The 26,713-nt window shown below is 40.0% G+C and overlaps 1 protein-coding gene across 15 annotated transcripts in view; it reads left to right on the forward strand.

Moving 5' to 3' along the window:
• Nucleotides 1-26,713, forward strand: part of CCDC88A (coiled-coil domain containing 88A) — a 71,485-nt gene that overhangs the window by 24,847 nt on the left and 19,925 nt on the right. For 13 of the 15 annotated variants that reach the window (XM_058021210.1, XM_058021211.1, XM_058021213.1 and 10 more), the window contains 18 exons: nucleotides 17-157; nucleotides 1,229-1,398; nucleotides 5,043-5,124; nucleotides 6,435-6,593; nucleotides 8,845-8,991; nucleotides 9,486-9,630; nucleotides 10,196-10,380; nucleotides 11,686-11,823; nucleotides 14,248-15,318; nucleotides 15,794-15,921; nucleotides 18,741-18,882; nucleotides 19,495-19,671; nucleotides 20,167-20,328; nucleotides 23,407-23,684; nucleotides 24,603-24,746; nucleotides 25,255-25,441; nucleotides 25,800-25,945; nucleotides 26,617-26,709. In XM_058021210.1, coding sequence (XP_057877193.1) covers nucleotides 17-157; nucleotides 1,229-1,398; nucleotides 5,043-5,124; nucleotides 6,435-6,593; nucleotides 8,845-8,991; nucleotides 9,486-9,630; nucleotides 10,196-10,380; nucleotides 11,686-11,823; nucleotides 14,248-15,318; nucleotides 15,794-15,921; nucleotides 18,741-18,882; nucleotides 19,495-19,671; nucleotides 20,167-20,328; nucleotides 23,407-23,684; nucleotides 24,603-24,746; nucleotides 25,255-25,441; nucleotides 25,800-25,945; nucleotides 26,617-26,709 — 3,695 coding nt within the window. The remainder of the gene's footprint in view (nucleotides 1-16; nucleotides 158-1,228; nucleotides 1,399-5,042; nucleotides 5,125-6,434; nucleotides 6,594-8,844; nucleotides 8,992-9,485; nucleotides 9,631-10,195; nucleotides 10,381-11,685; nucleotides 11,824-14,247; nucleotides 15,319-15,793; nucleotides 15,922-18,740; nucleotides 18,883-19,494; nucleotides 19,672-20,166; nucleotides 20,329-23,406; nucleotides 23,685-24,602; nucleotides 24,747-25,254; nucleotides 25,442-25,799; nucleotides 25,946-26,616; nucleotides 26,710-26,713) is intronic. The other 2 variants (XM_058021215.1, XM_058021205.1) reach the window with 1 other exon arrangement.

The following is a 26,713-nucleotide window of genomic DNA, read 5'->3' on the forward strand; positions in this document are numbered from 1 at the left end:
ATTTCACCCCATGTAGGTAACTCATAATCAGGAAAATGTGTTTGACCTGCAGTGGATGGATGTCATAGTGCTGACACAAGAGTATGTTGAGCCTCTCCTGAAAAATATGGCATTGCATTTAAAAAGGCTTATAGATGAAAGAGATGAGCACTCAGAGGTATGGATGTGGGTTGGTGCTTAAGAGAAATACAAGAAATCTTTTTTTTTCTGACATAATGCAGCCCAGTATTGTTATAACTAACAGTTTAATTTTCTGCTGACATGTTGGAGCAAGGATTCCTGACTGCCAGAATGTTGTTTCAGGGAGTTCTTCTGTGCATATTTGTTAAATAATGTAGGAAAGATAAAGCTGGAATAAAGTAGGAGTGATAAGAGGTCATCTTTTCCACATAGCCAGAATGGGAAACAACTTCAACATTCATCAGTAGCTGAAAACAGGGAATCCAAGGCTGTATCAGCTGCATTTACCAGGAATCAATAACCCATCAATTTGCAAGGCAGTCACTGAAAGCTGTTCTATTCCCATGTCCTGTTGTCCAGGTTTGAGGGGGACAAAGCAGAATCCATACCAGGAGAGGAGGTTTTGCAGGCTTATCTTGAGGCACAGTTGTTGTACCATGTTAGTATCAAGGAACAGAACTGTATTTCCTACAAAGTTAGAATTGTGAATCATCTTGGTGGTCCCAGATTGCCCCTCAGTAGAGTGGATGTGTCAATGTTGCAATTATTCCAAATATTCCTTTGACAGTTCTTCCAGATCACAGCCTTGATAGGAATACAACAGAGGGTGGAGGATGGGGGTGATGCCTTTGTTCAAAGCAAAGGAAAAATACTTAAAACTGTGAGAGATGTTCATATTTGGCTAACACCTTTATTTATAGGGGGAAATAGGAGTATTATCTTTATTTTTAACAGGTGATGGTTTTCAAGGAATTCACACTTTTGATTACCCAGTCCATTCTGAGTAGCGGCCATTTTGTGGGCTTAAAAGTCTGAAGTGAAAAACAAAATTTAAAATAGCAGAAAAATAAAATGTAAAACAGCAGAAGGTGCTGTTCAAAAGCTGTGGCTCTTTACTTTAGGCATAGAAGTGCAGGCAGAACTTTGGATTTCCTCGATGGCCAAAACCTTCCCATCGTTGTGGTGCCATTGGAGTGTTTGCTGTGAGTGACACCCAGAGGTGGCTCTGTGAGGGCCCCTCTGGACTTTTCCCTGTTCTGTCCCTCAGACCATCATTGAGCTGTCGGAGGAGCGGGACTGCCTGCGCTTCCTGCCGCACGCCTCGGCCGCGCAGTCGCCGTGCGGCTCCCCCGGCATGAAGCGCACCGAGAGCCGGCAGCACCTGAGCGTGGAGCTCGCCGACGCCAAGGCCAAGATCAGGAGGCTCAGGCAGGAGCTGTGAGTACAATTCACACTCATCCTTTCCACTCATCTGGTCCTCTTCTGGCCAAGTCACAGAATCACAGAATGATGAGGTTGGAAGAGACCTCTAAGATCATCAAGTCCAAGCTACGCCCTAACACCTCAACCAGACTACAGCACCAAGTGCCACGTCCAGTCTTTTTTTAAACACATCCAGAGATGGTGATTCTACCACCTCCTTGGGAAGAGCATTCCAGTACTTTCTTATTCTTTTGGTGAAAAAATTCTTCCTAATATCCAACCTGTGCCTTCCCTGACATAGCTTGAGACTGTGTCCTCTGGTTTTGTCAGAGACCAACCCCCACCTGTCCACAACCTTCCTTCAGGAAGCTGTAGAGAGCAATAAGGGCACCTCTAAGCCTCCTCTTCTCCAGGCTTAACAGCCCCAGCTCCCTCAAACGTTCCTCACAGGGCTTGTGTTCCCAGCCCCTCACCAGCCTTCTCATCCTGCAACCCACAGGAAATCTCCTCAGGATCTGGAACAAGTTGTTCCTGGTTTCAGCATTCACAAGACACAGTTGTTTCTGTTTATTGGTATGGCTTGACAGTGTAGACCTTCAAAAAGCTTTTGAAAGTTTGAAGTTTTGAAAGTCTACATGGGACGCACTCAAGCATCTCAGCATCCTTCCCAAACTGAGGGCCCAGAGCTGGACACAGCACTCAAGATGTGGCCTCACCAGCACCGAGCACAGGGCAGAATGACCTCCCTGCTCCTGCTGGCCACACAATTCTAATGCAGGCCAGGATGCCACTGGCCTTCTTGGCCACCAAGGCACTTTGCTGGCTCATATTCAACCACCCAGGTCCCTTTCTGCCTCAACACTGTCCAGCCACACTTCCCCAGCCTATATAGCTCTTTGTCATTTCAAATGTTTTTTTTTTTAGTTATTGCTCCCCAGGAGGGGTATTTTTATAATACAAGAAGATTTGTGGACCCATGGGACAAATACAGTGTTTCATCTGTGTTTGTCTCTGTTTGTATTCATAATGATGTTTTGACCTAAATTTTCTTCTCTGATGTCCCTGAAATCATGGATTAAAGGTGGAAGTCTCACAAATCTCAGCATTTTGTTCTCAAACCAGGTGATCATTAAAAGGAGATGATGCGGGAGGGATTCCTTCTCAGCAGCATCATTTGGTGACCTGTTTCCAACGAGAAATATTCACCTATGGTTAATTCATGGTTCAAAATCATTGCAGATAGGACAAAAATTTTCCATTAGAATGCTTTCCTATCTCCCACCTCTTTGTTCCTGTGTAAAAGATTTCTTGTCTGCACAACACTTACTTGCTCCTGATTCTGTAGGTTTCTGTGGGCTCTTTGTCTTCATAGTCAAGGAGCAGATCTGAGCAGAGTGAGGAGTTATTTAAAGAGGAGATCAATAACAGACCTGTGGAGAATCTGCTTCTCCCTGTAGCAATGTGTCAGTTGTTTTAGCAGAGTGAAGTGTGTGTGTTCTGAATTAAAATACTCCAACTGAAGAGATTCAGTATGTGTAGAAACAGCATAAATAAACATTTTTTTTTTTTTTTAAAATTCAGCAGTGGGGAGAGGAGACAGGTAAACTAAATCACAAGCTGAAGGTAGCATAAGTCACAATTCAGAGTTTGTTGATCAGATGATTTCTAGCTGGCTGGATTAAGGATCTTGTTGATTTACTCAGAGGATCCCCTTCCCCCACTACAGCATGGTCCTCATGAGGAACAGAGGACAAAAGCTGGGGCTCTTTTTCCCTGATGTCTGTATTATTGTGTCTCCTGCAATGAGCCCGCCCAGGATATTCTATAAACAGCTGCACCAAGAAAATTAGTGAAAAAATTGCTGTTATTAGTTTGATTGACAGTTAATAGATAGCCTAAACAGTGAACACTGGTATGTTCTGTATAATTTAGTCCAATCCTCTCCAGTCTGTAGCTGAAGCGTGCAATTAGGGCAACACTGATGGCTCAGAACAGTCCACATTTTGCACTCTTATTTGAATTCAGTTGGTAAATAATTTCCCTTTGCATGTAGCAGTATCTTAAAATACCAGACTTGGATGAATTAACTTCTGTCTGCAGCATTTAGTGTTAAATGCTGCATCTATTTGATAAATTTTAAATTACATTAATTCCAGACTTGGAAATACTCAGCATAAAATTTATTTATAATCTGGTTTTGGCAGTGAACCTTCATACCTGGTTTAATATGCAATGTAGCTGATGTAATTTCCTATAAAAGGTCTGTAAAGATTATTTTTCAGTTGGATGCAAACCAGGGAATACAGAAACCCCAAAGAAGGAATTTGCACACCTCATTTTCTGAGTGTTGAGTTCTGTGTGTTCCCATGTAGAACCATAACAGCAATATGATGCTGATGGGAAAGTCACAGAAATCAGGAATAAATTTGTGTTTGTGCCTGGTTTCTGAGCACCTCTGGAGGGGGAAAGCTGTGACAGGGATGTTGCACTGAGCTGTGCAGAGCTGAGCCTCCCCTGCTTGTAGGCTCAGTGACCTTTTCCAAACAATCCTTTTCCAAAGAGATCATTCATGGTGAAACTGGTTCATGTTTAAAAACAACTGCTCTAGTTCTGTTTAAAACATACCTAGTTTTTGTTGGTATGATTGCTTTGACATAGCATTATACATTTCCGTGCATTAAATTTTCTTCTTTCCCCCTTTTCTACTTTAGTTTCTTACTTGTATTCCAGAATGTAGAATAATACAGTAACACATTTGAATATGCAATACATCTTTGAAGAATATTCAATATTGGCAGGTTTTTCTACAGCAAATGTTTGTTCTGAGGTGCAGTGTAATTTTTAACATCTCTTTGTCTGTGAGAGAATTAAATACTTCCTTTGCACTTAGTCATGGTTTAACAAACTCATTTTTTAAGGATTGGGAAATGAGTTGGAAGTTAAGAATGAGTCATGTAAGAATTGTAGAATTCTGTGTCAAATTGTTTTTATCACAGGTTTCTGAGTATACTAAAACAGACACTGTGTTGTCCCCATAAAGTTAAAATTCATTGTGTTTCATGAAATTACTGAGTTTATTAAGCAGTATCTTCTTCAATTGAGTGAAGACACCTAAAACCCTTAATTCTGCTCTGCCAGAAAAGGAAAAATTACAGAGCTATAAAAGTGCTTTTAAAATTGGCTTTACTTGATTGTGACAAGGAGTCAGTGTCTGGTTCTCCTGGAAAGAATTTGGACCTTTTGATGGTGTTATTTGAAATTATTCTGAGTTGAGTTTTGGATGTGGATCTCCTGGTACACATTCATTTTCATTCATTTTCTAACCACCAATGCCTGTGGTTTCTTACACAAAATCCCTTATTGCAAAAATTCCTTATTTTACACCCTATTTTCTGCCCTGTGTGAGTAGGAAACAACAATTTAAACCTATGAAAAGTCTTAACATTTAAAATATTACATAAGATAACATTAAAATATTATTTTAACTTAATGATATTAACTAAACCTTAATGCCAACCCTAAATTTTACACTCTTGATGTCCCTGAAATTGTAGGTTAAAGGTGGAAGCCTCTCAAATCTCAGCATTTTGTTCTCAAACCTGGTGATCATTAGCAGGTTTTGTGGCCATGTTTAACTGGTTTGTGTTTTCTCCTTCAAGTGAGGAAAAGACTGAGCAGCTGCTTGACTGTAAACAAGAGCTGGAACAGATGGAAGCTGAACTGAAGAGACTTCAGCAAGAGGTGTGGGTTTAATCATTTTATTATTTTAAGAAAAGTTACCACCACCAGAACAATTCACCACTCTTTTTTGATATTAAGTATGTTTTCATGTTTATTTTTTAATTTTGCATTCCAAACTTTACCTTGTGTAATTTATTCCTTTATTTGGTATATTATGATGGAAAAAAATGCCTTGACTTAGAGATTTCTTCTCTGATTTTTTTTTGTTTCTTCATTCAAGCAATTTGCCACCAGTGCATCCTCTGAAAGGATCTTCTTAAAATGAAACTGGTCCAATTTTGTCTGGTTTTTCTTTATATTTTGTGTGATGATAATGAGGAGAAAAACCTTCAATACATCATAAATATACAATTTTTTAAAATGCCCTTAGGTTAGTATTTCTTCTCTAATTTGTTTTGTTTCTTCATCAAGCAATTTGCCACCAGTACATCCTCTGAAAGGATCTTCTTAAAGTGAAAGTGCTCCAATTGTCTGATTTTTCTTTATACTTTGTGTGGTGATATTTAAGGTTTTTCCCCTCATTGCATCATAAATATACAATTAAAAACAATGCCCTAACTTAGGTTAGTATTTCTTCTCTAATTGTTTTATTTCTTCATTCAAGCAATTTGCCACCAGTGCATCCTCTGAAAGGATCTTCTTAAAATTAAACTGGTCCAATTTTGTCTGGCTTTTCTTTATACTTTGTGTGGTGATAATGAGGGGAAAAACCTTAAATACATCATAAATATACAGTATATGGTGTGGTGTTGTGAGGGTCCCAAGGACGAGGTGAGAGATGAGTTCTCTCATCTCTCTCATCTCTCATTTAAGTTCTCTCAAATTCTCTAGAGAATTTGACTCTAAGACTCTATTGATTTAGTATGATATGATATGATAAACTATAGTAAACTAAAAACTAAAACTATACGATACTAAAACTATACTAAAGAGAGAAAGGATACATCAGAAGGCTGGACAAGAATGACAATAAAAACCTGTGACAGACCACAGTCTGACACAGCTGGACTGGGATTGGTCATTGAGTAAAAACAATTCACATGCTGGGATAAACAATTCTCCAAATCACATTGCAAAGGAGCAAAACTGATTCTCAGGAGGAAAAATCCTGGCAAAGGGATTTTTCAGAAAATATCATGGTGACACTATATATATATATATATATATATATATTATAGTTACTCCTTGAGAAAGCCCAGTGCAGTTTCCTTGGCAATACAATCACCTACAATCCTGTACGATATATTGGATTTTTCATTGAATTCTCAGAGTTACCAATACCCCTGTGCATTCCCGTCTCTGTGTCCCAGAACATGAACCTGCTGTCGGACGCGCGCTCTGCCCGCGTGTACCGGGACGAGCTGGACGCGCTGCGCGAGAAGGCGATCCGCGTGGACAAGCTGGAGAGCGAAGTCAGCCGCTACAAGGAGAGGCTCCATGACATTGAGTTCTACAAAGCCAGGGTGGAGGTGAGTAAATCCAGGGAGAAATCACCCACAGCCACTGTGGGATGGACGGGATGGATGGAGATGAGAGATCTCTGTAGCCAGGTCGTGGAACTTGGGGTTTATTGCAAAGGGCCTGGGTGCAGGGCCCTGCTGGAAGCTGCCAGCCACAGCTCAGAGCAGCCTGAGAGAAGAGAGGGGTAGAGAGTATGAGGGGGTGAGAGTGTAGGAGTGTAAGAGAGTAAAAAAGGTAAGAGAGCGAGGTTCCCATTACAATACTATAAATCTTCTGTGTTGAATATTCTAATTCTCACTAACCAATCTAGTACAATATACAAATCCTACAGCATTTCCATACAGCCTATAAGAATCATTACATTACCATACTGTGTTACATTTTAAACCCTAAAAACTCCTCTTTGAGCCCCTTCTGCTAAACTAGTAGGGTTCTGACCCTTGGGCCTGTCTGCAAGCAGAGGGTGTTGTTTCATCAAAAGGGGATCACCTTCAGCTGGCCTCACCATTGTTTTCCAGTTGCTCAGTAACTGAGGGATCTCAAAGCTTGCTTTCATTTCAATCTTCCTTATAGTTTCTATATTCTCATTATCATTTTGTGATTGCAGCTCTTTGCTTGCTGGGTGCCTTAGGCAGACACAGGGAGAGAGGAGAAGGCTGTGTGAGGTTCCATAGAGGTGTCTTTATTGAATCTTCTGTGAAGGTTCTCAGGGACAGCTCTTCTGCCAAACTGGGACAACAGTAGGGGTTTTTATAGGGTACAGAGGCTTTAGGAATTGTCCAATAGTAAGGATTAAAGGAAAGTGACCTATAGTCTTACAGGGGCTTCTAAGGTCCAGTTATCATGAGTGGGCATTTCCTGTCCTGGGCTGCTGAACATGGGGGCATTGCAGCTCCTGGGCCTGCTACAGTTCTTCTCTTGGCTGGGGCTTTTCCAAAGTGCATTTGGAGATGGAAACATTGGGATGGGAGAAAGTGTTGCAGTGTCCTGCTCTCTGGGATATGGCAGTCAGGCTTTTGTGACAAATTCCATTTTTTTGGTAATTGTTTCCATGTCTAATGGTATGGAAGTCAGCAGTGTTCACCAAAGCTCTAAGCTAGCAGGGCAAATGGAAGCTTCTATGAAGGATGGATTGAGAAACTCACAGAGGAATTAATTCCAAAAATGCTATAAATATAATAATTCCTTTCTCCTCTATAGGTCTCCTAAGGGAAAGCAATTTTCTAAGTCAAGTGTTGAAGAAAGGAGGGCTGCTCACATAAATGAGTACAGGACAATGGCACAAAATACACTATAAAAAGATGTTCCAACACCAGGCAAGGGAAACTTAGAGTTCTGGCATGAGTTAGTAATTTAGGAGGCAAATCAGCATGCAGGAATTTATCAGGCCATCATTCTGTCTGTAAATGACAAATTTGATGGGCAAGTGCCATATGGTATAAAAATCAGTAAAGGAAAACAGATTAGTGCACAGGATTTGACAACAGTGGAAGTTTCATTTTCATAGAATGTTTAAACTAATAAATCCCCTAAAAATCGTTTGTGTTTTCATAGCTGGTAAACTATTGGATATTTTAAGGATTCTTCAATACAGATAAATATTAATTTGTTGGGTTTGCTTCATAATAATTATGAGTTAACTTAATATTTGTGTAGGGAGGAGTATGAGGGATATTTATGTGATCCTTTTTCAGATTTTGCAGCTGACTGTGTGCTGAAGTTTGAAAAGTTTTTTCTTTATATCATGAGGAAAATTGGCAATTATGTATTTTACACATTACTTTCATCAGATGCTATTAAAAAAAATCCTCTATGTACCAAAATTAAAGCTGCTCAGGCCCTTTGAGAGTGGCTGGTTGTATTTTAAGATTGTAGGTGCATTTTCAGCAGCATGGCCTGACTTTGGGCCCAGTGGCCTATAAACCTAATTTTGGGCTGTACATGTGGTACATCTTTCCAGATCACAGCCCAAATCACAGAGATTCTGATGGTTTGATTATAATTTGATTTATTTGATTATAATAACCTTATTTGTTCTTAATGACTTAGAGAGTATTTAATTTATATCAAATTTTATTTTTACAGAAATTCATGGGTTGCATTTGTATGGAATTGCTGCAGATGTGCTTTTTATAAAAGTCTGTTTCAGCTCCCAGTTTTAGTTTGGGTTTCTGGAAGTGGTTGTGTATCAAAGTTTGCATGAGCAGGGGAATGCTTCTGGTTTGGGATTTATTTGTTGTTGTTGATCCATTTTTGCAGGAGTTGAAGGAAGACAATCAAGTGTTGCTAGAAACCAAGACAATGTTGGAAGATCAGTTGGAGGGGACCCGAGCTCGATCAGATAAACTGCACGAGTTAGAAAAGGAGAATTTACAGCTGAAGGCTAAACTGCATGACATGGAGATGGTGAGTGCCAGGGGAGGGTGGCAAAGGCAACTCATACACACTGAATTTAATTCCCATTTTTAATAAAATACTTCCAAATAGCACGGAGGAGAAGGAATGTGATGATAAATGCAGAGATTCAAGAGCAATAGGTTTGATTTTTTTTTTTAATGTGAATCAATGTCACTTAAATATTGTGTTTATCCAATGCACTTTGCTTCCTAATATTCAGAAAGAGGTAAAATTTGGAAGAGTAGGGAATGATTGCTGTAGGTTATGAGGAGAAGAGGTTCTTTGTAATCTTCTTTTTACAAAAAGTTCTTCAAATCCTTTTCGAAGTTCTCCCAACTTTTCCCAATTCCCCCCCATCTCACTGTCTAGGCAGACCAGAAAAAGCACTTTGCCCTTCCCTGTGACAACATAATAAAGATAATATAATACAGATATCAATAGAATATAGATAATGAAATACTTTTCCCATATTGAGACTTTTAACCTGTGAAATCATTTCCAAGGAGCGTGATATGGACAGAAAGAAGATTGAGGAGCTCATGGAGGAAAACATGACCCTAGAAATGGCTCAGAAACAAAGTATGGATGAGTCTTTGCACCTTGGCTGGGAGCTGGAGCAGATAAACAGGACTACTGAACTTTCTGAAGGTAAACATGAGTTATTGAAATTGAAGTCTCAGAGGCTGGGTAGCATTGGGAAATTAAATGTATTTCTGAAGTGTTGTCCTCTGGAGAAATGCTGATTCCCATGTGTCCATTGACATACAGGCTGTCCATGAGAAGTCTTGCCCAATTAAATAGTTGTGTAAACCCCTTAAATACCTGGAAATTCCATTATTTGCCATTCACACTTGTGTACTCTGCAGCACAGATCATGATTCTTCTGGCTTTGCTGTTCTCCAAGTTAAGGAGAAAAGCTGTGGTGAAAATTTGGATTCTTCAGTACAACACGCTTGGATACAAACTGGATTCTGTGCAAAGCACTTGTGGAATTTGGAGCCACATCCTGAGTTGTGGGAAACAAATCTGTGCTGTGATTAGGAGAGTAGAACATATTTTAATTTCTAATATTTCTAATCCTGATCAGCTCTGGTCACCAAGAGGGCATTGGAAGGACCTTCAAAGGCTGTTAAATCCTCTAAAAATGCAGAATCTGAACAATTCTGGCTAATAAGTCAGCTTTTATTTGACTAATGGTGTTTTTCTCCTGCAGTGCCACAGAAATCACTGGGCCATGAGGTGAATGAGCTGACATCCAGCAGGTTGCTGAAGCTGGAAATGGAAAACCAAAGTTTGCTGAAGACTGTGGAAGAGCTGCAAAGTGCAGTGGGCTCTGTGGAGGGCAGCAGCTCAAGGATTCTGAAAATGGAAAAAGAAAACCAAAGACTTAGCAAGAAGGTAAAGGTCAGGGTGTGCTTGGATGGTGTGAGAACTGCCTCATGTTCTCTGCCATTTTCTTCCTAAAGGGTGATTTTATGAATTGCTGTTATTTTGGGTAAGGCATTGCAAGGGTCTGAGTGGAGTTAGTGTGTGTAAGTTTATGGTAAAAAGTAAAACCACATCCAAAAGGTGTTTCTCTTTTTATTATGTGAGAGTGTGACCAGTGAGGGAAAAAAATAATAATATATTGGGGATATGATGAGTAATGGAAGTGGTTTAGAATAGTGCAGAGCATTAATTTTGGTAATTATGAAGCAGAAGAAAGTGTGTGTGCAGAGATGGAGAGTGAGTGATGAGTCTGAGCTGAAAACTTGGTCCTGTGTCCTCATTTCAGCTGAGGGAGGGAGAAGGTGGGTCAGGGAATTGATAAACAGCTCAGGAGGGGAGTTTGTCAGGTTTAACTGTGCTCAGCTACAGGACTTTTCAAATTGTGTGTATCAAATAGAATAATTTAGTCAGTGGTATTTATAGAGAATAAAAATTAGGGAAAAAATAAGCTGGGGCTAATTACAGTGGAGTGAAAATGTCTAAATAGCTTTGACATCAGCAGCTATCTCAGGTGAAAGACTATTCTTAGAGTGGCTAAGAGATAATTAAAAAAAGAAAATTAAAGAAATCTCTACTGCATTCCATGCTTCCACGAGTTTCTGATTCCTAAGAAGCTGCTGTTTTTTTGGAGCAGCCTCTGTGCTGTGCCCAAAAGAAAGGAATAGAAACACACAAATATCATTCAGGTCAACTTGTTACCACTCAACTGTGGCAGAGAAATCATGCTTGGGTATTTTAAATTTTAAATAGCTTTGCTCTCTGCAAGTTGAAAACACTTGACAAAACAAACTCATATATTTAATTCCCAAGGAATCATCTTAATTATCTCTTGAAATAGTTAAGTAAGATCAAACAACATTGAACCTTCCTAAGTTAGAAGAGTCTTGGAGGAGCAGTATAAATCTCACTGAAATGGGATTTTAAGAGAAAAAAAAGATGCTGGAGGAAATATCCAAAGCCTGAGAAAATCTGACTCTTTTTTTTTTTTTTTTTTTTACACTAAAATACTTTATAGATACAGTGTTCTGAGCCAGGGAGAAAATTCTGGCAGGAGTAAATGTATTCCCAGAAGAAATAAATGTTTCAATTAAAGATGAGAAAATTCTGTTTAATTCTTTCCCTTGAGCTTCTTTATTCATTTCTATAAGGGTGCCTTCTACCCAGCTAAGACTGTCGTTCTTAAGTACATTTTCAAACTTTTGTTTCTCTTCCCAGCTTGAAGAGCTGGAGAATGAAATTAGCCAAGAGAAACAAAGTCTTCAGAACAGTCAAAATCAGAGTAAAGATTTGCTGAAGGAAAAAGCCCAGCTTGAAAAGACACTTGAAGCACTTCGAGAGAACTCCGAGCGACAAGTGAGTAGCACAACCCAAAGTTTTACTGCAGCTTTGTGCTCTGCTGCTCCCCTTTTGGAGGCTTTTACAGACATAAAGGGATTGGAAATGCAGTGGATTTGCCAAAAGGAGGTTCCTGCAGGAAAACAGCTTTGCTCAGAGCTGCAGGCAGTGAGAGACGTGACTCATTTCTGGCTGGGGCTTTCCTGTGGGTTCAGGGCTTTGTAACGCTCCCACAGCTTCATGGAGCTGCTGGGAGGGTGCAGCTCAGCCTGGAGAGAAAATTGGTAACTTTGGAGGGAAGCCAGACACCTCCCAGTGGAGGAGAGCAGGTCCCAGGAGCTGGCAGTGCTTGGAGTAATGTTTGAGTAATGTTGGAGTATTGATGGGAATTCCAGCAGCCTCAAATCCTGCTCCATCATTCTGCCCTGCACTGGGAGGGGCTCCTGCTGTGGGCACCTGGATTGATTTGTGACTGCCAAAAACTGGCATCTGAATATCTGTAAAAGATGGACACTGGCACCTCCTGAGTGGAAAAAGAGTTCTGGAATTCCCAGATTTAGGAATGGAGTCCTTCAGAACTAGAACTGTGTGACCGTGTTCACAGGGGTCCGAGGATGAGGGAAGGCACGAGGATCTGACTCCATGTTTCAGAAGGCTGATTTATTATTTTGTGATTTATATTATATTCAAACTATACTAAAAGAACAGAAGAAAGGATTTTATCAGAAGGCCAGCTAAGAATAGAAAAGGAATGATAACAAAGGCTTGTGACTGACTGAGACAGTTCAGACAGCTGGGCTGTGATTGGCCATTAATTAGAAACAACCACACAAGACCAATCCCAGATGCACCTGTTGCATTCCACAGCAGCAGGTAATCATTGTTTACATTTTGTTCCTGAGGTCTCTCAGCTTCTCAGGAGAAAAATCCTAAAGAAAAGATTTTTTTAAAAATATCATAACTACAGAGCTGCTTTTAGCTTTTATAAATTCTCTTTATACCTCCTGATGACATGGCCATTTAGTTTAATTTCAAGTCCAGTATTCTGAAATGCAGAGTATTGTATTTCAGAAAATACTAAGTATTTTTAAAGTCTGTTTATTGGTAAATGGAATTCCAGAAGGAAGAAAAGAGGGAGGTGAAAAAAAAAAGCTTGGCATGGAAGGTTTGCTTTCACTTAAAGATACCTATCTTGTTTTAGGATTGATATTTCAGTGGGCCTATTTCTGCTTTAAAATAATTTACTTAGGGGCTGATGGGTCAACAGCAACTTCCATATTTCTTCCAAAATCCTGTGCTGACACTTACTGCAGTAGGAGTCATTTGGATGAGATAAAATTCATTTGGTCTCACCCAAAATCCTGGAGGCATTTATCAGGACTTCTTCTAGATTTGGGATTGTAGAAGCAGAATTCATGGACATTATTCAGTGCCATGGCAGGTGCTCCAGAGCTGTGTTTTTAGGCACCTGTTAAGGAGTTTCTGGTGAATATTCCAGAGCAGCTTGTCATTGCTGGGAGCAGAGCTGTAGATCTGTAATTAATAGTTCCATTCAGATTTCACTGTGGGAGAACAGGCTGTAATTTTCTCAGTCTGTTTTTCATTGCAAGCAGCACTTTTGCTTTTCTCCCAAACAATTTATTGTTGAAACATCCCTTACATTGGTTATTAGTGTACATTTAAATATTGATCCAAACAGTTTTGCTGGATTTTGCTGTCTGGTGTTACATGCCCAGATAATTCCAAATGATTTGGAGCAACCTAAAAAGTCAAGAAATACTGAAAATTAAGGTGTAGGTTCTGCCTTTATCCTTGAGGTAGATCTGGGAAAGTGTTTCCTAGGAAAATAATTCCAGTATGATTTACTTTCTCTGAAGCTGGTTTGGAACAGAGTATCCAAAGGTTCTTTTTAACTCAAAAATCAGTGTAACTTTGGTGTGTTGCTTCTCAAATTGTTGTTGAATGTGATCAGGATTCCCTCACCTCCCACCCCTCACCTCTACTTTTTCCAAATGAAATAAAGAGATTTTTGTGGCTCCCACACCTCCCTCCATCTCAGGTTTGGTTCAGAACTTGCTGCAGTCCTGTTCTTTGTGGACACACAGCTCTGCAAATCACAGAGTGTGAGAAAAAGCAATCTAAACATGGGTAAACACAAATGAAAGTTAAATTTGCCAGGAAGTAGGCAAAGCTTTCTTTTGATTTGTGCTTTATTAGTTTTGGGCTTATGTTTATCTGTTAATATTCAAGAGGAAGAGATTTGAAGATTTACTTTGTTATCAAACTTGAAATAATGTTTGTGATTCTTCACATAAACAGAGATTTTCTTTAACTTAAAATAAAAGGTGAATATGATATGATGAGTATCTTTTAGTTTATATATGAAAGCAATTCCTTGTTGGCAAGTTGTTTATCACTTTACCATTTTTCTACCCAAATTAGATTAAACTCTTAGAACAAGAAAATGAACACTTGAATCAAACCGTGGCTTCTCTAAGGCAGCGCTCACAAATCAGTGCTGAGGCAAGAATGAAAGAAATTGAGAAGGAAAATAAAATCCTCCATGAGTCTATCAAAGAGACCAGCAGTAAGTTAAATAAAATGGAATTTGAAAAAAAACAAGTCAGGAAAGAACTGGAACACTACAAAGAGAAAGGGGAGAGGGCAGAAGAATTAGAGAGCGAGCTCCATCGTCTGGAGAAGGAAAATGAGTTATTGCAGAAGAAAATCACCAACCTAAAAATCACTTGTGAGAAGATTGAGGCCTTAGAACAAGAGAACTCTGACCTGGAGACAGAGAACAGAAAGCTGAAAAAAACCTTGGATAGCCTGAAAAACCTCACTTTTCAATTGGAATCCTTAGAAAAGGAGAATTCCCAACTGGATGAAGAAAATTTAGAGTTACGGAGGACAATCGAATCCTTGAAGTGTACGAGCATTAAAGTGGCACAGTTACAGTTAGAAAATAAGGAGCTGGAGAGTGAAAAGGAGCAGCTCAAAAAAAGCCTTGAGCTGATGAAAGCCTCTTTTAAAAAGACTGAACGCTTGGAAGTCAGTTACCAAGGCTTGGACACAGAAAACCAAAGGCTACAGAAAGCCCTGGAAAACAGCAATAAGAAAATTCAGCAATTAGAGAGTGAATTACAAGATTTAGAGACTGAAAATCAGACCCTGCAAAAGAACTTGGAAGAGTTAAAAATCTCCAGTAAGCGCCTGGAGCAGTTGGAAAAGGAGAATAAGTTGTTAGAACAAGAGACTTCTCAACTGGAAAAGGATAAGAAACAGCTGGAAAAGGAAAATAAAAGGCTTCGACAGCAAGCAGAAATTAAAGATAGTACCTTGGAAGAAAATAATGTCAGAATCAGTAATCTGGAAAGGGAAAATAAATCTCTGTTTAAAGAAATAGTTGTGTATAAAGAGTCCTGTCTGCGCCTGAAGGAGCTGGAAAAGGAAAACAAGGAGCTGGTGAAAAGAGCTACCATTGATAAGAAAACCCTGGTCACTTTGAGAGAGGTAAATACAGAGGAATTTCCATTCCCATCATAATCTGTGTATAATGTACAGAAATTGTATCTGGGTGTCTGATCTGGGGGGTTTTTTTTTGCATTAATCTGTGTACTGTTAACACCTTTATGCATTAGATAATCAAAATTTCTGTAATCAGTCATGGAAAGAAAGAATATCATATTGCTGGGATGTTTCCCCTTCACTGGCATGTTCCAGACCAAATTTAAAGGGAAATTCTAAAGAAAATCTTAAAGGCAAAGGAAGAGAGGACAGGGAAATCAAATTCTAGTTGCAGTGTAATGTGTGATCCAGCTGAAAGGTGGCAGCTGCCAGGAGACTTAAAGCTGAATTATTCCAGTCATGTAGGGATAAAACACCCTTGTCTCAGCACTCCTAGAGCTAAGACTACATTATTTTATTTTCCTGAACTTTTTTTTTTTTATATTGCTATAAATACTGACTGTAGTTTTTTCTGTGCAAGGACTTGGTGAATGAGAAATTGAAGACTCAACAGATGAACAATGATCTGGAAAAACTGGCCCATGAGCTTGAGAAAATTGGCTTGAACAAGGAGCGTCTCCTGCACGATGAGCAGAGCAGTGATGACAGGTGAGAATGACAAAAGGACAAATGAGGATCTTTTTTATTCTTACAGTGATTTTGCAGACTGGTTCTGTGCATACTCTTAACATTTTTAAGGCACACTCATAGACCCAAAAAGGAACTTGATATTTTTGGAAATTAATTAGTTGGTGTGCTGCTTTCACATTCAGCTGACTGTGACAGTGAGTTGCCACTTTTTGTTGCTAAGAGACTCATTGAAGTATGTCAGGAGATACAGTTAATTATAATTAAAATGTTTTATGCTCTAGTCAGCAGCAGCAACAGCAGCAGTAAAAGATAATTAGCTCAAAGTAATTTTTTCTCCCTTTTTGTCTGCCTGTCTGACACAAATGGTTTTTTGTAGCATAGTGATTACCTTAAACTGTCTCACTCTTTCCTTGCAACCATTTCCTTCTAATTCTTCCATCCTGAAGGCAAAGCTGCATTCCCACTTGCCCTGGCTGGGAAGTACCCAGTGTCTCCAGAACCTTGGTGGTGGCTCTATCACTCCTGCACACCTGCACTGCAAAGCAGCTGCTGCCCTGACATCTGTTACCTCTGCTGCATTTTCTTCCTCTGCCTCATCCTGCAGGGATTATGGGGAAATTGGTGACAGTGTGGGCTTCCAGCCAAGCTTTGCTGTGCAGTTTCACCAGTGCACTTCTGCTGTCATGGTCTGTTATTACAGCTGATTGTCCTGAGCATGGAGATTGATCTGGGGCCTTCTGTGTGCAGAGGAACCCAGATAACACCTGGGGTTTGAATGCAGCTTCCCTTTGCCAGTGCTCTGTCCCAGAGTCCTGTGTTTTACCCCTCTTGGTTTCTGCTGGTGGCTTTCCCCTGCCTTCTTCCGCTCCCACATAAATTCAGGAGAAGTTCTCAGAGCTTGAACTGGTTGGATTTGTTCTGATTTAAGTATTTCTGGTCACATACAGCCCTTGATAAGCATTTGGTGTGTCCTTAGGTAAATATATCAAATAAAAAACCACCAGATCTTGATCCAAGGTGAAGCTTAAACTTAGCTGAAGCCCAAATGGAGCAACATTTAATCAGGTTCTAGGTTAGAGGTGGTTGGGCTCTGCTGCTGACTTGAGCTTCTTCCCAAGCTCCATGTGAGCTAGAGGATCATGAAAGGGCAATGTTTGCTATCAAAGTGAGAGCTAGGATTGGTTTGAAATTTTGCTGTGCCCATGAATATCCTGATTTTCCATTATTCTTAACTTCTTCATTCATCCCAAAGATCCCTGGATTGCTTTCCTCACATAACAATACATAGGTGAGTCATTGCCAGCTCTTCCATCAGGGCTGTGAAGAGCTGGGTTCATTGTGGATAAAATCACTTCTCAGTGGAGTTTTTCATCTGCCTCTGCCATTCTGGTAATGGAAATTAAATATGTACCATTTTCCTCCTCCTGATGGGAAAGAGCTGCTTTGTGATTTTTAAGGAATGATCTTTGGTAGCACCTCAGAGTGTTTCTATTGAGGTCTAAACTGGCCAGGATTTATGAGTTAACTTGGAAGTGTTTCCCATTTTCTCTTGCCTGCTGTCCTTGGACAAACAGATTTGTGGATTTTGATCTGAATCCAAAATAGCCCCACTTGCAGTTATATTCAAAAATGTGTACCATCTTTCATTGTTCAAAGTGTAAGTGGGTATTGCATCTCTGCTATTATTATTTTTCCTCCTTTGTTTTCTGTAGAACTGTGTCATTTTTCAGTAGCACGAATTACTTGTAGCCAAATCTGTGCTCCAGCCCAAGAAGGTGAAATTCTGTATATTCTACTGGTCACAGGCTGCCTACTATTCCATAAATCCTTGGGAATGAGTTGTCAGATCTGGAATTCTCAGATTCCCCTTGTGCTGCATGATGCTACTGGACAGCTTTCTGCTTATTAATTCTCTTCCCATTCGTCTTCTGCTCCAGTTCCTGACTGGATCCGATGCCATTGTCCATTCAGGAGTCTGCTGCACTTTATTCCCTTCACTAAACTGATGGATCCTTCAGCAGCCAGGATTAGAAAGGGGGAATATCAGTGTTGGGTTTGTTTTATCCAGCTGTGGGGAGGAGTGGGGTGTTCTCCACATTCTGAGCCACACACCGGGACTGAACTGCTTAGGAGTGATTAATGAGTGTGGGGTTTGGTATTAATGAGTTTGGTTTGTATTTCCCATAAAGAATGTGCAGTTCTAAATCAATCCAGTTTAATCTGACCACTTCTCTCTCAAACTGACATTTTGAGGGGTTTTAGGTGCCCTACAGTATCATGAATGTGGTTAAAAATGGAAGCTTTGCACATCAAGGGTGGCAGCAGTCTTAAAATACCAGCAGCTGTGCTGAGTGAGCAATTTGCACATTGATGCACCAAACAAGTGTGCACCTGCACAGGGCTGTGCTCCATCTCCTTCCCTGGCCTCCCTTTGGAGCTGCAGGAAATGGGAACTGATGAAAATCTTGCTCTCCAAATACTTCACATCCTAATTGAGTTCAGGTCCCTGCTGGATGGGCTGGAGTGGAGCCAGAAGGAATCCAGGCAAAACTCACTAATGGTGCAGAGAGACCCAGCACCCCTTGGTGTGCCTCAATGGGGCTTTTTCTGGGTCTAACATGTTTTAAAAGAAAGGAGGAGTCAAAAATGGTTTTGACAACCATCTTCTGGTTATTTTTGACATAGAACTTGCTGTGGATGCTGAAGTGTCTTCATACTTTTGACCACAGCACTCAGGGATTTTTGAGTGTAGCTATGAGTCTTTTCTAGAACATTTTGGAATGTAAATACCTGGAATAATTATTGAAAATACAGATTTTTTTGTTGTTGTTGGCCAGTAGGTACAAGCTTTTGGAGTCTAAATTAGAATCCACGCTCAAGAAGTCTCTGGAAATAAAAGAAGAAAAAATTGCTGCTTTGGAGGCTCGTTTGGAGGAATCAACAAATCTGAACCAGCAGCTGCGTCAGGAGCTGAAAACAGTAAGGAAAAAAGGGCATTTTTCTGGAATATTAAATGAGCTGGTGTTATTCCTACACTTTTTGGGTAAGACAGCAAAAAATGGGCATCATTCAGGTCATAGAAAGCAGGACAAAGGTGTGAATGCTTTTAGGACTGTGACTGCTTTTAAGACTGTGTTGAAATCACATGAGAAGTTGTTGAGCTTATTCACTGGCCATGAAAATGTCAGCTGGATAAATAACCTGGAGTTGATTTGATTTGGGATGTCATTTCCAGTTACATTTTCTGGCCTACCTTGAGCAGCCTGAGTAGATTGGTCAAAAAAGGAAATTCTATCAATTCAACCAATTCTTGGTTGTAGAATTTTAGTATAAAAGTTGGGGGGTACAATTAAAAACACTGAAATAAAATATTAAAAATAGAAGTCTGCTGTTTGTTGGGGTTAAACTGTCCATATCCGTAAATAATTTGTACATCATCTCCCCAAACATGTGCAAAAAGCAAATTTACAAATGCCGTAACAGCACTTCCTGCTCTTTGAGAAGGGTCATGGTCAGGTAATAAAGTAATAAATTTGGAAGTGCAAAATGGAAAATTCTAAACCTAACCTAAGTTGTCCTAAATAATTCCAGGTGAAGAAGAACTACGAAGCTCTGAAGCAGAGACAAGAAGAGGAAAGGATGGTTCAGAATTCTCCTCCAAGAAGTGGAGAAGGAAATCAGTCTGTCAATAAGTGGGAGAAAGAAAATCAGGAGACTACTAGAGAATTACTGAAAGTTAAAGATAGATTAATCGAGGTGGAGAGGAATGTAAGATGTGTTTTAAATATGGTTCTGGTGGTAATTATTTGCGGTGAGCTGTTGCAGTAATGCAAATGAGGGTGCTGTTAAGACAGTTTAATTTATCACTTTGTTTCCATCCTGAGCACAATCTGAAATAAATGCAGTGTGTGTAGCAGCTGGATTCTGCTCTGTGGGATGCCATAAAGCACTTGACAGGCGTTTTCAAAGCAAATGTGAAAACCTGAGTTTGCCCTTTGGCATGCACAGCTCTCCCTCCAATCCCTGTTATATAATCTCTACCCAGTCCTGGAGATTCCTTTCCTGTTCCTCCATAGGTGCAACATCTGTTCCCTGTTTTTCCAGTGAGAAATCCCCCAAAAGTGCATTTGTTCTGCAGTTTTATCCCACCCTGTAAATGTCTGCATGCTCCTGCTGCTTTCTGTGGTCTGGAGAACTCTTGTGTTTTACCTTGGGGTTCCTGGAGCAGCTGGGAGCTGAGGTTTGTGTGGTTTGCACCCCCAGAACGCGACGCTGCAGGCGGAGAAGCAGGCGCTGAAAACGCAGCTCAAGCAGCTCGAGACACAGAACAACAACCTGCAGGCCCAGATCCTGGCCCTGCAGAGACAGACTGTGTCCCTGCAGGAGCAGAACACAACTCTGCAAACTCAGAATGCCAAGCTGCAGGTAATGCTGCCTTAGCTTGCTTTCAAAAATAAAATTAAAATGGTTTTTTTTCCCAATGAAAATTTAAAATACGTTGTTATGGTTAGCTTTAAAATCACATTTGGCTTCCTGCAGAGACCTGGGAAAGAAGGTGATGTGAGAATAATCTGCACTCTGCAGTCAAAAATAGTTGGTTTGCTGATGAATAGCTACATTTTTAAAAATCTGTTGTAATTCTTTGTCCAATGTAAAATCTTAGAGTAGATTCTCTTATCCATTGTTCCAAGATTCCTTGAGATTTTATTGTATTTATGCATCTAAATTAGATCAGGGAAGTAGTGTGTCCAACCATATTCTAATAAATTTTATCTATTTTTATTTATATTAAAAAAAAACAAAAGTAAAGCCATACCTAAAAGGAAAATCAAGATACTTAAATACTGAAGATTTTCAAAAACCAAAAGAAAATGAAAAGCTACATAAATATGTGAAGACCTGAATTTAAATAATTGAGAGGCAGTAAAAAAGGTCATGTAGCCTTGGAAATTACAAAAAAGGACCATGGAAATTATAAAAATGGCTGTCCCCAGAGTCTTGCAGCTCTTCTGGCCGAAATTCAGATGCTGCCCTTACAGTTCAATAGGGTTGTTAAATATCTATCTTTTTTCTTGACACATTAAATATTCTTGTTAATCAGTTTAATGCTTTTGGTGTTCTAAGAATCAAAACTACCTCAAGAGGGGATAAAAACCCCACAATGCAGCAGAAATAATAAAGAGTGTCAGAAAGGATGGAGGGCTGATGGAAATCAAGATGTCAAGGACTGTTTAAATGGAACAAATGATGGATTTGGTGGATGCCTGGAGTCTCCTCCTGCCTCTCCCTGGAAAGCAGAACATTGTTGTCCTATGGATGCACTTTCTGCTGCCACACTGAAATGTCATTAGTGCCTAGCACTCCAGTCAAACAGGCCATGGGTGCACACCCTGTGCCACCTCTGGTTGTTAAAAACCAATGGATGTGACATGGGAGTGTCCCATTTAACCAGTTGAGAGGGGATTGCTGGGATTCAGAACTCTCTGAGTGCTTTGTAATTCCCTTCATCAACAAACCCCAGGAATATCTGTGTGGTTCCATTTTTGCTTCGTGCCCAGCAGCACAGGCCTCTCCTCTCTGGCAAAACAATTCTCCATGAATTGCAAATCCAAGTGGAAGTTGAAATATGTTCAGGAAAATCCAAGTGATGAACTGTTGGCTAAATCTGAAGTGCAGGCTGAGCTGCTGTACCTGGACTGTGCCAGAATTGTTCCTCAGCAGCTAATTCCTCTCTTCCTGCTGATACCCATAAGGAGTAGCCAAGGGAAAGGATGTCTGAAGGGGTAACTGGGAATTCTGACCTAACCAAAGTCAGGATTCAGCCTGGGAAGTTTCCCAGCACACCCATGCCATCAGACATGACTTCATTTCCAGTGAAAGATTCAGCTTTCTCATCTGTAACAAAGAACCCTGCAGTTGCAGCAGGAAGGGATTTGTTCCCTGGTAACAGCAGGAACTGGAGTGAGAGATGGAATTTTTTTCCTTAATAGATACCCCGAGGGTATTAGAAGGCTCAGTAGTTTGTGGTTTTCATCTCTTGCACGGGAAAGAGAGGGAAGCTGGTGCAGGTCAGGTGACAAGCACCAGTTTAAGATACCCAAGGATTTCTCCAGAGGCACAAAAAGTGAAGTTGTTGGTTGATTGGGGCTTTTTAAAACTGTTTAATCTTGAAAGCTTTAGTGTATTAATACACATGAATACTGTCCTGGGACTGTTGTTGGAGAGCTGGTGCTGTTCCACAAAAGAGCACAGGACAGAACATGGATAGTTCCTTCCAGGTGCTGTTGTTTATCTCCCTCTCTGTTAAATGGATGTTCCTGTTGGAATTCTCACTGTGAAACAATGTGTGGATGCCATGAAGATTTCATGGTGACACTTCAGAAATTTTTAAAACATAAATCTCCATGCCTGAGTGAAAGTCCCTTTTATTTCAGTCATGTCACAGATTTGGCTTTTATCAGGATCACTAGTGATCTGTTTCTCCAAGGTATCTCAGTGCTAGGGGAAAACAGCCCTGTCAGCAAGATCACATTTTAACAGATGTTGAAAGATAAATAATAATTTGATCCATCCCAGTCAATTCAATCACATGCTTCAATGCTTTCTGCTAAGAAATACTCCTGGAACATTTTGAATTGGAGCTGACTCCTGGGATGTAAGAAAAGGTTGTCTGAAAAAATTCCTTCTCCCAGGATTTCCCTCCTGGGAAGCTGAGAAGCCTCAGAGAAAAGGAAAACAATTCTTATGTCATTTGCTTCTCCTGTGCTGTGCAGATGTGGAATGTGTTTGGAGATTGTTTACCCACAGGTGATTGTTCCATTGCATTCTGCTGGGAGTTGTTTTCACTCATTGGCCAATCAGGGCCAAGCTGTGTCAGGACTCTGGAAAGTGTCAGGAGATTTCATTGTTATCTTTTTTTTCATTATTATCTTTTTAGCATTCACTGAGTAGCTTTTCTGTATTCTTTAGTATTGTATAGTACTCTTTAATATAATATTATAATAATAAAATAATAATATATATTATTAGTATAACATATTAATATTATTAATATAGTGACATTGTTATAATATGATAATATAGTATTATAATAATAGAACACAAAAATACTATATGACAATATTAATATAATATGTTAATATTATTGATAATGTCATATAATATGACAATATTATTATGACATAATATTTATTACTATACATATAATATGATATTAATAATATCATAATATGGTATATTGTGATATTAATATAGTATGCTAATGTTATTGATATTGTAATATTATAGTATGATATAGTAATAATAATAATATGCAATAATGACATAATAAATTAGCCTTCTGAGAACATGGAGTCAGATGCATCATTCCTGCCTTCATCAGGCATTCCCTACAAATACAAGGGTTGCCAGTGGAACAACCAGAGGGTCGAGAAGGGTTAAACCCAACAAATCTCTGGGAGGTGGGAGATAAATAACTGCGAGTGCTGCTGTTTGTGGCTGCAGGTTGAGAACTCCACGCTGAACTCGCAGAGCACGTCGCTGATGAACCAGAACGCGCAGCTGCTGATCCAGCAGTCGGCCCTGGAGAGCGAGAACGAGGCGGTGCTGAAGGAGCGCGAGGACCTGAAGGGGCTCTACGAGGCCCTGCTCAAGGACCACGAGCGCCTGGAGCAGCTGCACGAGCGCCAGGCCGCCGAGTACGAGTCCCTGATCGCCAAGCACGGCAGCCTCAAGGCTGCCCACAAGAACCTGGAGGTGGAGCACAAGGACTTGGAGGATAGGTAAGGACCCAGGAAAACATTCAGTAGGAATGGCGCTCTGTGGGGTATCAGTTGTTGGTTTCTCTGGGTCTGCACTGGAGGCACTTGAGACAGTATTTCATGTTCACACTCAAGTGTTTATTATTTCTTATCACTAAAACAGTCTCACTGCTGTGAGTTGGGCAGCTTTTCATTAGAAGGCACAAAATGGCCAACAACCTCTGTTACGAGGTCTTTTAAGACTAAACTATCCAATCAAGAACTGACACCTGGATTATTTCCCTTTTAACCCAACTACTGATCCCACAGAGCCTGCAGTGTGGACTTTCCTGCTCAATTACAAAATGCCACCCAAACCCATGGAGAAGAAGGAAGAAGAAACCCAGGACAACACCCTGTGCCCTCCATCTTGCTTCCATCCACAGCATACTCAAAATCCCAAAACCTCAATTTCTCACCAAGATACACCTATGCTACTCTCTATAATCTATTTATACAACATACTAAAAATCCTAAAACCTAAACTTTTCACCAAGTGACACACCGACACTACTCTCTATAATCTCTTTCACACTTTTGTGGATTCTATTCTATCTTGAAGTCTAGGAAACTTTCTTCATGAGTGAGGGTCAAAGTCAGTGCTCCCCTGGGGGTCAGGGCACCCCAGAGCAGACAGGGAAATATTCCCTGTGCCCTGGGCTTCCATAGCTTTCTGATAAAATGATAGAATGAAATCAGCATCACTCAATCACTAGACTATGACTTTAACAGAGGCCATTTCATCAAAATCCCTTTTTTTTGGTCATTCAACAAAAGGAATTGTCTTTGCAGGTACAATCAGTTGTATTCTCTTTGCAGGTACAGTCAGTTGTGTTATCTTTGCAGGTACAGTCAGTTGTATTGTCTTTGCAGGTACAACCAGTTGTATTGTCTTTGCAGGTACAACCAGTTGCTGAAACAGAAAGTGCAGCTGGAAGAGCTGGAGAAGGTTCTCAAGACAGAGCAGGACAAAATGCTGCAGCAAAGTGAGAAGCATGAAACTGTGGCAGCAGAATATAAAAAACTTCGGGATGAAAATGAAAGGTAAAGAGAGTTCTGGCACCTGAGCACACAGCCTAAACAAGGGTGGTGTTCTTCACATTTCTTTGACACCTAATGCTGCTGTTCCAAATATTCATGATCCCACAAAAATAATCATTATATCCTGAGGGGGCATGTGGGACAAAGGGACGTGGCAGGGCCCAGGAGGGACAAAGGGAGCCCAGGAAATGTGTAACCTCCATGACTGACAAAGTTTGGCTGTTTTGTGTTGGCAGGAAATCCTGGCTGTTTTGTGAGATTCTTTCATTCTGAAAAGCGGCATCTTAAATCCAGCTGTGACATAGAGGTGCTGCTTTGTATTTAAATACACAGAGAGCAGTGCTTGGCTCAAAGGCAGAACTAGGAGAATGAGGCTGGGACAACTTACAGTATGTGACAGCAAAGAATTTGTGTGTATATTTTATGGAGTAGTTGGAAATGTCATGTTTCAGAGGGAGTGTGGGTAACAAATTCGTTTCCAGCGCTCTCTGATGGTGTCTTTGCATCCCAGGCTCTCTCACACATACACTCAGCTCCTGAGGGAGAACGAAGTGCTACAGACTGACCACAAGAATCTGAAAACATTGTTGAACAGTTCCAAACTGGAGCAAACACGGTTGGAAGCTGAGTTTTCCAAACTCAAAGAACAGTACCAGCAACTGGATATTACATCAACAAAGCTGAATAATCAGTGTGAGGTATGTGGGAATTCTGCTGCTTGTAATGGCTGTAATCACTGGAATATTTTTATAACTGTATTTATGGGTCCATAAAATCATATGGAGTGCTAGAGTATCAGTCATTTATAGATAATGAAGTGCATCCGAAGACTAATTAATTTGCTGTACAGGCAATACACAATCTCAGGCTCATACTAGGGAAACTGGTTTAAATTATTTAAAGCATCAAAGAGGCTTTTATCAGTTGATTCATTATTTCATTTTGAGTTTGATTTAAGAACCCCTGTGTAGACCTAAATTTACTTGGTAATCTCATTATCTGTGTGTAAAATACACTCACATATAAATGCATGGGCAATTTCCTCTGTTTTAACAGCTGCTCAGCCAACTGAAAGGAAACCTGGAGGAGGAAAACAGACACCTGCTAGATCAAATCCAGACCTTAATGCTGCAGAACAGAACATTGCTGGAGCAGAACATGGAAAGCAAGGATCTGTTCCATGTAGAGCAAAGGCAGTACATGTGAGTTGTGAAAACAAGGAGGTCACTGGGATTAGGGCAGTGACACCAATACCTGCATTTTTCTAAAAAAGTTTCTGTTGAATATAGAATTTAAGACATGTGATGCTTCTGAAATGTTTCTCTTTAAAATAAGAATTTCAATGATAAATGTAAAACAGATAACTCAAAATATCACCATTATATTTGTAGTTCTAAAGGATCAGTGCAACTGTGTTCATTACTGATGATGAAGATAATGAATAAAACTGATATTTATTCCTCATTCTGCTACTGGCAAAGTTTAGATTTGTAATCACTGTCTTTGTAGATTGATAATACTCATACATGAGTCTATATACATTGTAGATTAATTTGTAGATTTGTAATCTAAACTTATTTAGTGGACTTGAGAGAAGAGAAAATGTGCTTATCTAAATGATAGAGCACTTTATTTTAAAAGGAGGAATGTGTAAAAAAGGCAAATGGAATTTTATTCCATTTTATATCATGAAGTTAAGCCTAAGGCTGATTGTTTGCTGTATCTCTTGCTTTTTCAATAAGAACCAAGGGTTATGTGAGAATTCCACACAAAAGGTGGCAATTGTCAGATAACAGACTCCCTGAGGAACGTGCTGCCCACGCATCCTGTGTACGTTTTTGAAGCGTAAATTATCATTAATTTCTGTTTGCAGTGACAAACTAAATGAATTGAGGCGGCAGAAGGAGAAACTGGAGGAGAAGATAATGGATCAGTATAAATTCTATGAGCCATCTCCACCAAGAAGGTAC

Source organism: Melospiza georgiana, chromosome 3 (genome assembly GCF_028018845.1).
Source record: "Melospiza georgiana isolate bMelGeo1 chromosome 3, bMelGeo1.pri, whole genome shotgun sequence".
In the NCBI taxonomy this organism is placed as follows: Eukaryota; Metazoa; Chordata; class Aves; order Passeriformes; family Passerellidae; genus Melospiza; species Melospiza georgiana.